Source organism: Odontesthes bonariensis, chromosome 17 (genome assembly GCF_027942865.1).
Source record: "Odontesthes bonariensis isolate fOdoBon6 chromosome 17, fOdoBon6.hap1, whole genome shotgun sequence".
Classification (NCBI taxonomy): Eukaryota; Metazoa; Chordata; class Actinopteri; order Atheriniformes; family Atherinopsidae; genus Odontesthes; species Odontesthes bonariensis.
The window spans coordinates 23824995-23836725 of NC_134522.1; the positions used below are offsets into that span (position 1 = coordinate 23824995).

The window sequence follows — 11731 nt, forward strand, 5'->3', positions numbered from 1 at the left end:
TTGAGAAGAACATCGGTACACTCTTTAGACTTTTTATTTATTCATTTATTTAATATTTTTTTGTGCCTTTAATATTAGGACAGTTGGAGCGAGACAGGAAGCAGGGGGCAGAGAGATGGGGAAGCCATGCAGCAAAGGGCGTCCGGTGCGGGAGTCGAACCGCAGCCAGCTGCAGCGAGGACTGTAGCCTCTGTACATGGGGCGGCTGCTTAACCCACTACTCCACCGACGAAGAGGGCGTGCTCTCTTCAGACTTTTAATGATTGAAAGCAACAGATGTTCTTCTCTTCTATTACCTTCATAAATAATTAAATCGTAGAATAGTATGTTCCCCAGCGTTTGTTTAGGCGAAATGCTTCACTTTCTGAACAAACGAGTGGTGCGCGCTCGCTCCCGCGAGGCGGTGCATCTGACGGCAGGGGTGCCGAATTCGGCACAACACCTGCTATAGCCTGGCTTACTTTAGCTACCTTCAAGGAACACCCCCCTGGTCGGGACCAGGTTTTACTCAAGAAACCTCAAGTTTCTCTCTGTCTCCGCCCTCTTTCAGCCACAGACGCCATTTGATTTCCTCATTCATTCATTCAGTCAGCAGAGCGAGTTCTTCTACTTCTAGAAGTCCATTAGGCACAGTAGGGGACGACTTTTTCCACGACCATGGCATGTCCTTTTGACAACGATCCCGTGGATGAAGGTGCAGCATTATTGCGCAGAGAATTAAATATTCGTCGGAGATGGTTATCAGACCGCGCATAGATGTTTTAGCATTTCCAGACAATTATCTTTTTGAGCGGCACCATCAGAATTTTGTTGGTACAAAAGAAAAAAAGAAATAAAATAACAATGAAAGACAAATACATATTTGTATGAATAGGCTTAAAAAAATTACCAATTCGAGGTTGGTGAAAAACGTTGCCTGCCTCTTCCCCGTTGCCATGGTGACTCGTCGAATTGGGGCTCCATTGATGCTGGCTTTTTAAACTGCGGTCAAATGAGCCGCCGTTCGTTTTCGCGTAGTCAAGCCAGCCGCTCAAACATTTTATCTGCACCCGTACCATGGAACTTACGGCGAATGCTCCAAGTCCACTGAGAAAGATAGCGCTAGTTTAGAACAACGTAAAATGACTTCCGGTTTTCAAAATAAGAGGGAAGAAGCAATAAATCAAGCTCATGTTTAAACGTGTCCCCCACCCCTCCCCTCTTTTTTTTTTTTTTTTTTTTTAACCAAAAACGGTGTAATATTCCATTTTTACTGGACTGTAATACAACTTTCGTCCATACGTTTTGACAATGGTTTTACTTCAAAACCATCCTGACTACATGGCATGCTCAGTCATTATCAAACATTTTTACTGTATCATTTTGGAGTAATTAAGCCTCAAATTTGTCTTTTTTTTTTGTTTTGCACAAATAAAGGTCCCATACGCCATATTTACTGTACAATAACAATATTTTTGCAGTATACTTTCTGAGTCATCCCGAGACAAAGTCCCTTAAACTGAACAAGAATGGACCTATTTTGTCTAAATTTGATGTGGTATGAAACCTGTTTCTTCCATAAGTAGTTCATGAAACCTATACTGCTGGAATAAGTACACCATGGACTACTACCATGGGTACTATCAAGTACTTTCACTGTATACTTTGTGAGTAATCCATAGACAAACTGAACAAGAATGGACCTATTTTGTCAAAATTTGAAGTGGTATAAAACCTGTTTCTTCCATAAGTAGTTCATGAAACCTATACTGCTGGACTAAGTACATCATGGACTACTACCATGAGTACTATAAAGTACTTTCACTGTATACTTTGTGAGTAATCCATAGACAAACTGAACAAGAATGGACCTATTTTGTCAAACTTTGAAGTGGTATAAAACCTGTTTATTCCATAAGTAGTTCATGAAACCTACACTGCCGGACTAAGTACATCATGGACTACTACCATGAGTACTATCAAGTACTTTCACTGTATACTTTCCAAGTAATTCATAGACAAAGTCCCTTAAACAGAACAAAAATAAACCTATTTTGTCTAACTTTGAAGTGATATAACACCTGTTTCTTCCATAAGTAGTTCATGAAACCTATACTGCCAGACTAACTACGCCATGGACTACTACCATGAGTACTATCAAGTACTTTCACTGTATACTTTGTGAATAATCCATAGACTAACTGAACAAGAATGGACCTATTTTGTCTAACTTTGAAGTGGTATAAAACCTGTTTCTTCCATAAGTAGTTCATGAAACCTGTACTGACAGACTAATTACATCATGGACTACTACCATGAGTACTATCAAGTACTTTCACTGTATACTTTCCGCGTAATTCATAGACAAATTCCCCTAAACTGAACAAGAATGGACCTATTTTGTCTAACTTTGAAGTGATATAAAACCTGTTTCTTCTATAAGTAGTTCATGAAACCTATACTGCTGGACTAAGTACATCATGGACTACTACCATGAGTACTATAAAGTACTTTCACTGTATACTTTGTGAGTAATCCATAGACAAACTGAACAAGAATGGACCTATTTTGTCAAACTTTGAAGTGGTATAAAACCTGTTTCTTCCATAAGGAGTTAATGAAACCTATACTGCTGGACTAAGTATATCATGTACTACTACCATGAGTACTTTCACTGTATACTTTGTGAGTAATCCATAGACAAACTGAACAAGAATGGACCTATTTTGTCAAACTTTGAAGTGGTATAAAACCTGTTTCTTCCATAAGTAGTTCATGAAACCTATACTGCTGGACTAAGTACATCATGGACTACTACCATGAGTACTATCAAGTACTTTCACTGTATACTTTGTGAGTAATCCATAGACAAACTGAACAAGAATGGACCTATTTTGTCAAAATTTGAAGTGTTATAAAACCTGTTTCTTCCATAAGTAGTTCATGAAACTTATACTGCTGGACTAAGTACATCATGGACTACTACCATGAGTACTATCAAGTACTTTCACTGTATACTTTGTGAGTAATCCATAGACAAACTGAACAAGAATGGACCTATTTTGTCAAACTTTGAAGTGGTATAATAGCTGTTTCTTCCATAAGTAGTTCATGAAACCTATACTGCTGGACTAAGTACATCATGGACTACTACCATGAGTACTATCAAGTACTTTCACTGTATACTTTCCGCGTAATTCATAGACCAATTCCCTTAAACTGAACAAGAATGGACCTATTTTGTTTAACTTTGATGTGGTATAAAACCTGTTTCTTCCATAAGTAGTTCATGAAACCTATACTGCTGGACTAAGTACATCATGGACTACTACCATGAGTACTATCAAGTACTTTCCCTTTATACTTTCCGCGTAATTCATAGACAAAGTCCCCTAAACTAAACAAGAATGGACCTATTTTGTCTAGTTTTGAAGTGATATAAAACCTGTTTCTTCCATAAGTAGTTCATGAAACCTATACTGCTGGACTAAGTACATCATGGACTACTACCATGAGTACTATCAAATACCTTCACTGTATACTTTGTGAATAATCCATAGACTAACTGAACAAGAATGGACCTATTTTGTCTAACGTTGAAGTGGTATAAAACCTGTTTCTTCCATAAGTAGTTCATGAAACCTATACTGCTGGACTAAGTACATCATGGACTACTACCATGAGTACTATCAAGTACTTTCACTGTATACTTTCAGAGTAATCCATAGACAAACTGAACAAGAATGGACCTATTTTGTCAAACTTTGAAGTGGTATAAAACCTGTTTATTCCATAAGTAGTTCATGAAACCTATACTGCCAGACTAACTACACCATGGACTACTACCATGAGTACTATCAAGTACTTTCACTGTATACTTTCAGAGTAATCCATAGACAAACTGAAAAGAACGGACCTATTTTGTCTAAATTTGAAGTATTATAAAACTTGTTTCTTCCATAAGTAGTTCATGAAACCTATACTGCTGGACTAAGTACATCATGGACTACTACCATGAGTACTATCAAGTACTTTCACTGTATACTTTCCATGTAATCCATAGACAAACTCCCTTAAACTGAACAAGAATCAAACCTATTTTGTCAAACTTTGAAGAAGTATAAAACCTGTTTCTTCCATAAGTAGTTCATGAAACCTATACTGCTGGACTAAGTACATCATGGACTACTACCATGAGTACTATCAAGTACTTTCCCTGTATACTTTGTGAGTAATCCATAGACAAACTGAGCAAGAATGGACCTATTTTGTCAAACTTTGATGTGGTATAAAACCTGTTTCTTCCATAAGTAGTTCATGAAACCTATACTGCTGGACTAAGTACATCATGGACTACTACCATAAGTACTATCAAGTACTTTCCCTGTATACTTTCCGCGTAATTCATAGACAAAGTCCCCTAAACTAAACAAGAATGGACCTATTTTGTCTAGTTTTGAAGTGATATAAAACCTGTTTCTTCCATAAGTAGTTCATGAAACCTATACTGCTGGACTAAGTACATCATGGACTACTACCATGAGTACTATCAAGTACTTTCACTGTATACTTTCCGCGTAATTCATAGACAAATTCCCTTAAACTGAACAAGAATGGACCTATTTTGTTTAACTTTGATGTGGTATAAAACCTGTTTCTTCCATAAGTAGTTCATGAAACCTATACTGCTGGACTAAGTACATCATGGACTACTACCATGAGTACTATCAAGTACTTTCCCTTTATACTTTCCGCGTAATTCATAGACAAAGTCCCCTAAACTAAACAAGAATGGACCTATTTTGTCTAGTTTTGAAGTGATATAAAACCTGTTTCTTCCATAAGTAGTTCATGAAACCTATACTGCTGGACTAAGTACATCATGGACTACTACCATGAGTACTATCAAATACCTTCACTGTATACTTTGTGAATAATCCATAGACTAACTGAACAAGAATGGACCTATTTTGTCAAACTTTGAAGTGATATAAAACCTGTTTCTTCCATAAGTAGTTCATGAAACCTATACTGCTGGACTAAGTACATCATGGACTACTACCATGAGTACTATCAAGTACTTTCACTGTATACTTTCAGAGTAATCCATAGACAAACTGAACAAGAATGGACCTATTTTGTCAAACTTTGAAGTGGTATAAAACCTGTTTATTCCATAAGTAGTTCATGAAACCTATACTGCCAGACTAACTACACCATGGACTACTACCATGAGTACTATCAAGTACTTTCACTGTATACTTTCAGAGTAATCCATAGACAAACTGAAAAGAACGGACCTATTTTGTCTAAATTTGAAGTATTATAAAACTTGTTTCTTCCATAAGTAGTTCATGAAACCTATACTGCTGGACTAAGTACATCATGGACTACTACCATGAGTACTATCAAGTACTTTCACTGTATACTTTCCATGTAATCCATAGACAAACTCCCTTAAACTGAACAAGAATCAAACCTATTTTGTCAAACTTTGAAGAAGTATAAAACCTGTTTCTTCCATAAGTAGTTCATGAAACCTACACTGCCGGACTAAGTACATCATGGACTACTACCATGAGTACTATCAAGTACTTTCCCTGTATACTTTGTGAGTAATCCATAGACAAACTGAGCAAGAATGGACCTATTTTGTCAAACTTTGATGTGGTATAAAACCTGTTTCTTCCATAAGTAGTTTATGAAACCTATACTGCTGGACTAAGTACATCATGGACTACTACCATAAGTACTATCAAGTACTTTCCCTGTATACTTTCCGCGTAATTCATAGACAAAGTCCCCTAAACTAAACAAGAATGGACCTATTTTGTCTAGTTTTGAAGTGATATAAAACCTGTTTCTTCCATAAGTAGTTCATGAAACCTATACTGCTGGACTAAGTACATCATGGACTACTACCATGAGTACTATCAAGTACTTTCACTGTATACTTTCAGAGTAATCCATAGACAAACTGAACAAGAATGGACCTATTTTGTCTAACTTTGAAGTATTATAAAACCTGTTTCTTCCATAAGTAGTTCATGAAACCTATACTGCTGGACTAAGTACATCATGGACTACTACCATGAGTACTATCAAGTACTTTCACTGTATACTTTCAGAGTAATCCATAGACAAACTGAACAAGAATGGACCTATTTTGTCTAACTTTGAAGTATTATAAAACCTGTTTCTTCCATAAGTAGTTCATGAAACCTATACTGCCAGACTAACTACACCATGGACTACTACCATGAGTACTATCAAGTACTTTCACTGTATACTTTGTGAATAATCCATAGACTAACTGAACAAGAATGGACCTATTTTGTCTAACTTTGAAGTGGTATAAAACCTGTTTCTTCCATAAGTAGTTCATGAAACCTGTACTGACAGACTAATTACATCATGGACTACTACCATGAGTACTATCAAGTACTTTCACTGTATACTTTCCGCGTAATTCATAGACAAATTCCCCTAAACTGAACAAGAATGGACCTATTTTGTCTAACTTTCAAGTGATATAAAACCTGTTTCTTCTATAAGTAGTTCATGAAACCTATACTGCTGGACTAAGTACATCATGGACTACTACCATGAGTACTATAAAGTACTTTCACTGTATACTTTGTGAGTAATCCATAGACAAACTGAACAAGAATGGACCTATTTTGTCAAATTTTGATGTGGTATAAAACCTGTTTATTCCATAAGTAGTTCATGAAACCTACACTGCTGGACTAAGTACATCATGGACTACTACCATGGGTACTATCAAGTACTTTCACTGTATACTCTCCAAGTAATTCATAGACAAAATCCCTTAAACTGAACAAAAATAAACCTATTTTGTCTAACTTTGAAGTGGTATAAAACCTGTTTCTTCCATAAGTAGTTCATGAAACCTATACTGACAGACTAATTACATCATGGACTACTACCACGAGTACTATCAATAACTTTCACTGTATACTTTCCGAGTAATCCATAGACAAACTGAACAAGAATGGACCTATTTTGTCTAACTTTAATGTGGTATGAAAGCTGTTTTTTCCATAAGTAGTTCATGAAACCCATACTGACAGACTAATTACATCATGGACTACTACCATGAGTACTATCAAGTACTTTCACTGTATACTTTCTGCGTAATTCATAGACAAATTCCCTTAAACTGAACAAGAATGGAACTATTTTGTCTAACTTTCAAGTGATATAAAACCTGTTTCTTCTATAAGTAGTTCATGAAACCTATACTGCTGGACTAAGTACATCATGGACTACTACCATGAGTACTATAAAGTACTTTCACTGTATACTTTGTGAGTAATCCATAGACAAACTGAACAAGAATGGACCTATTTTGTCAAACTTTGATGTGGTATAAAATCTGTTTATTCCATAAGTAGTTCATGAAACCTACACTGCTGGACTAAGTACATCATGGACTACTACCATGGGTACTATCAAGTACTTTCACTGTATACTTTCCAAGTAATTCATAGACAAAGTCCCTTAAACTGAACAAAAATAAACCTATTTTGTCTAACTTTGAAGTGGTATAAAACCTGTTTCTTCCATAAGTAGTTCATGAAACCTATACTGACAGACTAATTACATCATGGACTACTACCACGAGTACTATCAATAACTTTCACTGTATACTTTCCGAGTAATCCATAGACAAACTGAACAAGAATGGACCTATTTTGTCTAACTTTAATGTGGTATGAAAGCTGTTTCTTCCATAAGTAGTTCATGAAACCCATACTGACAGACTAATTACATCATGGACTACTACCATGAGTACTATCAAGTACTTTCACTGTATACTTTCTGCGTAATTCATAGACAAATTCCCTTAAACTGAACAAGAATGGAACTATTTTGTCTAACTTTCAAGTGATATAAAACCTGTTTCTTCTATAAGTAGTTCATGAAACCTATACTGCTGGACTAAGTACATCATGGACTACTACCATGAGTACTATAAAGTACTTTCACTGTATACTTTGTGAGTAATCCATAGACAAACTGAACAAGAATGGACCTATTTTGTCAAACTTTGATGTGGTATAAAATCTGTTTATTCCATAAGTAGTTCATGAAACCTACACTGCTGGACTAAGTACATCATGGACTACTACCATGGGTACTATCAAGTACTTTCACTGTATACTTTCCAAGTAATTCATAGACAAAGTCCCTTAAACTGAACAAAAATAAACCTATTTTGTCTAACTTTGAAGTGGTATAAAACCTGTTTCTTCCATAAGTAGTTCATGAAACCTATACTGACAGACTAATTACATCATGGACTACTACCACGAGTACTATCAATAACTTTCACTGTATACTTTCCGAGTAATCCATAGACAAACTGAACAAGAATGGACCTATTTTTTCTAACTTTAATGTGGTATAAAAGCTGTTTCTTCCATAAGTAGTTCATGAAACCCATACTGACAGACTAATTACATCATGGACTACTACCATGAGTACTATCAAGTACTTTAACTGTATACTTTCTGCGTAATTCATAGACAAATTCCCTTAAACTGAACAAGAATGGACCTATTTTGTCTAACTTTCAAGTGATATAAAACCTGTTTCTTCTATAAGTAGTTCATGAAACCTATACTGCTGGACTAAGTATATCATGTACTACTACCATGAGTACTTTCACTGTATACTTTGTGAGTAATCCATAGACAAACTGAACAAGAATGGACCCATTTTGTCAAACTTTGAAGTGGTATAAAACCTGTTTATTCCATAAGTAGTTCATGAAACCTACACTGCCGGACTAAGTACATCATGGACTACTACCATGGGTACTATCAAGTACTTTCACTGTATACTTTCCAAGTAATTCATAGACAAAATCCCTTAAACTGAACAAAAATAAACCTATTTTGTCTAACTTTGAAGTGGTATAAAACCTGTTTCTTCCATAAGTAGTTCATGAAACCTATACTGACAGACTAATTACATCATGGACTACTACCATGAGTATTAAAAAGTACTTTCACTGTATACTTTCCGAGTAATCCAAAGACAAAGTCCCTTAAACTGAACAAGAATCAACCTATTTTGTCAAACTTTGAAGTGGTATAAAACCTGTTTATTCCATAAGGAGTTAATGAAACCTATACTGCTGGACTAAGTACATCATGTACTACTACCATGAGTACTATCACTGTATACTTTGTGAGTAATCCATAGACAAACTGAACAAGAATGGACCTATTTTGTCAAACTTTGAATTGGTATAAAACCTGTTTCTTCCATAAGTAGTTCATGAAACCTATACTGACAGACTAATTACATCATGGACTACTACCATGAGTACTATCAAGTACTTTCACTGTATACTTTGTGAGTAATCCATAGACAAACTGAACAAGAATGGACCTATTTTGTCAAACTTTGAAGTGGTATAAAACCTGTTTATTCCATAAGTAGTTCATGAAACCTACACTGCCGGACTAAGTACATCATGGACTACTACCATGGGTACTATCAAGTACTTTCACTGTATACTTTCAGAGTAATTCATAGACAAAGTCCCTTAAACTGAACAAAAATAAACCTACTTTGTCTAACTTTGATGTGGTATAAAAGCTGTTTCTTCCATAAGTAGTTCATGAAACCTACACTGCCAGACTAAGTACAGTGTAGGTTCTGGAATACTGTTGACGCTGTGACGGTTTGCTTTGCGGTAAGACGTATTGCATCACTTCCTGTTACCGTGCTTGTGCACTGTGGAATTTCTTGCTCCGCTTGGACTACTGATAATCACTTTATTTCTATCTATAACTTACACAATTTTGCATAGTTAAACTCTACAGCTTACCGTTCTGTTCTAACACACTCCTACTAGGGATGCAAATGATTAATCGATTTTAGATTAATTGTCGATCAAGAGGTTGCTCGAACAAAATTTATTAATCACAATTAATCGCTAGAGGGCGCTACTGTCTGTAGTAACTTGAACAGAGCGTGAGAACGAGAGGTGAAGTTCACCTGGTGAACACATCTTGCGAGGGACCAGGGTTGAAGACAAAATGAAGCGGGCGAAAAGAAGTGCTGTGTGGGACCATTTCAACATTATTAATGCAGGCAAAGAAGTCAAATGTTCGCTGTGTCATGCGGTATTGAAATACAACAGTTCAACTTGCTCACTCAGTTATCATTTGAACACCGTGCATGGAGCTGTCCTGCATGGCACCCGTGCACCTGGTCAACCTACAATCAAAGCTACACTGGGAAGGCGAGCGTGTGATGAGAGAAGGGCGGAGGGCATTACAGAGAGCATATGCAGCATGATCGAGAGAGATTTGATGCCAATCAACACAGTTGACGGTGCAGGATTTCAGGATCTCATTGCGATCCTAGAGCCAGGCTACAATATCCCTTCGAGGCCATCAACAACCTCCCGCCTCGAGGTTCGCTACGAAAAAAGGAAGAGTGAGCTTAAAACAACGCTAGCTACTGCTACTGCTGTAGCTCTGACAACAGACTGTTGGACGGCTCTAACAACAGAAAGCTACATTACCGTGACGTGCCACTACAACGACGAGAACTGGCAGCTAAAATCGGCAGTCCTGACTACGACGAACATGTCGGAAAGACACACCGCTGACAATTTAGCTGACAAGCTTAATGAGGTTGTGGAGACTTGGGGACTCTCCGGTCGCGTTACAGCGTGTGTTCACGACAACGCAAGAAACATTGTCAATGCAAACAACCCCACACGAGTCACTTGGAAATCGGTTGCATGTTTTGCACACACTCTAAATCTCGCAGTCAATGACGGCTTTGCTGCTGCTGGGGTAAGCAGAGCAATAGTGGCAGCGGGAAGGTTGGTGAAACATTTCCACCACAGCACAATCGCAACCAAAGCCCTGGGTGAAAAGCAACAGCAAATGTCGCTTCCACTGCATCGCCTCATTCAATCCTGTAAAACCAGGTGGAACTCAGTCTGCGACATGTTTGAGCGCCTAGTCGAACAGCGGTGGGCCGTGTCAGCCGTATTATCAGACCGTTCCGTGACCAAACTGGCAGATGCGAGGACTCTGGAGTTGAGAGACTACTACTGGCAGCTAATGGAAGATATGGCACCGATGTTGGGAACCCTGAAGTGTGCAACTACGGTGATGTCTGCCGAGTCGGAGGTGTCATTCTCAAACACTTACCCGATCACGTTCAGTCAACAACCACCTCGGCGCTGCAGACGGGGACAGCCACAAAGTCGCAGAGTTCAAGGAAAGAGTGCGAGATTCGCTGGGCGAGCGCATGAAGGTATGTATCCATTAATTATTAAAATGATCTATATTCAATAATAATAACAATAATGATACAAAAAATGACGCAAACAATAGGCCCTAATGTAATTGTCATTCAATTGTCTCGTTTTTAATAATTGTATGCCTATTGTTTCTATTTTCAACAGATTAAGTCTGATGACCTCGACTCATCCACCCATATGGTCGCAACTATAGCCTCTTTCACACTGCCGAATAACCCGCGTTTAATTCGCGAATTTAGTGTGTCCGCTGTTGCGTTCACACTGCCGACCCGGGTTGCCGCGTCAACTCGACTCGCCTTTCGACCCGCGTCGGACCCTAGTCTTTTTGCCGAGCCGAGTTTGATGTGAACGCAATCGACGCGGGTCGGACGTGGGCGTGACGTGAAGAGTTTAAAAAACATAATGGACAGCTGATTCAGAACAACAGCGACA

At 37.7% G+C, this 11731-nt stretch overlaps 1 protein-coding gene across 1 annotated transcript; it reads left to right on the forward strand.

Moving 5' to 3' along the window:
• Positions 1–10048: 10048 nt before the first annotated feature.
• LOC142402508 (E3 SUMO-protein ligase ZBED1-like) lies at positions 10049–11290 on the forward strand. The gene is made up of 2 exons (XM_075488043.1): positions 10049–11144; positions 11201–11290. The coding sequence occupies exons 1-2, from the start codon at positions 10056–10058 to the stop codon at positions 11288–11290; spliced, it is 1179 nt and encodes a 392-aa protein (XP_075344158.1). The 5' UTR covers positions 10049–10055.
• The last annotated feature ends 441 nt before the right edge of the window (positions 11291–11731 follow it).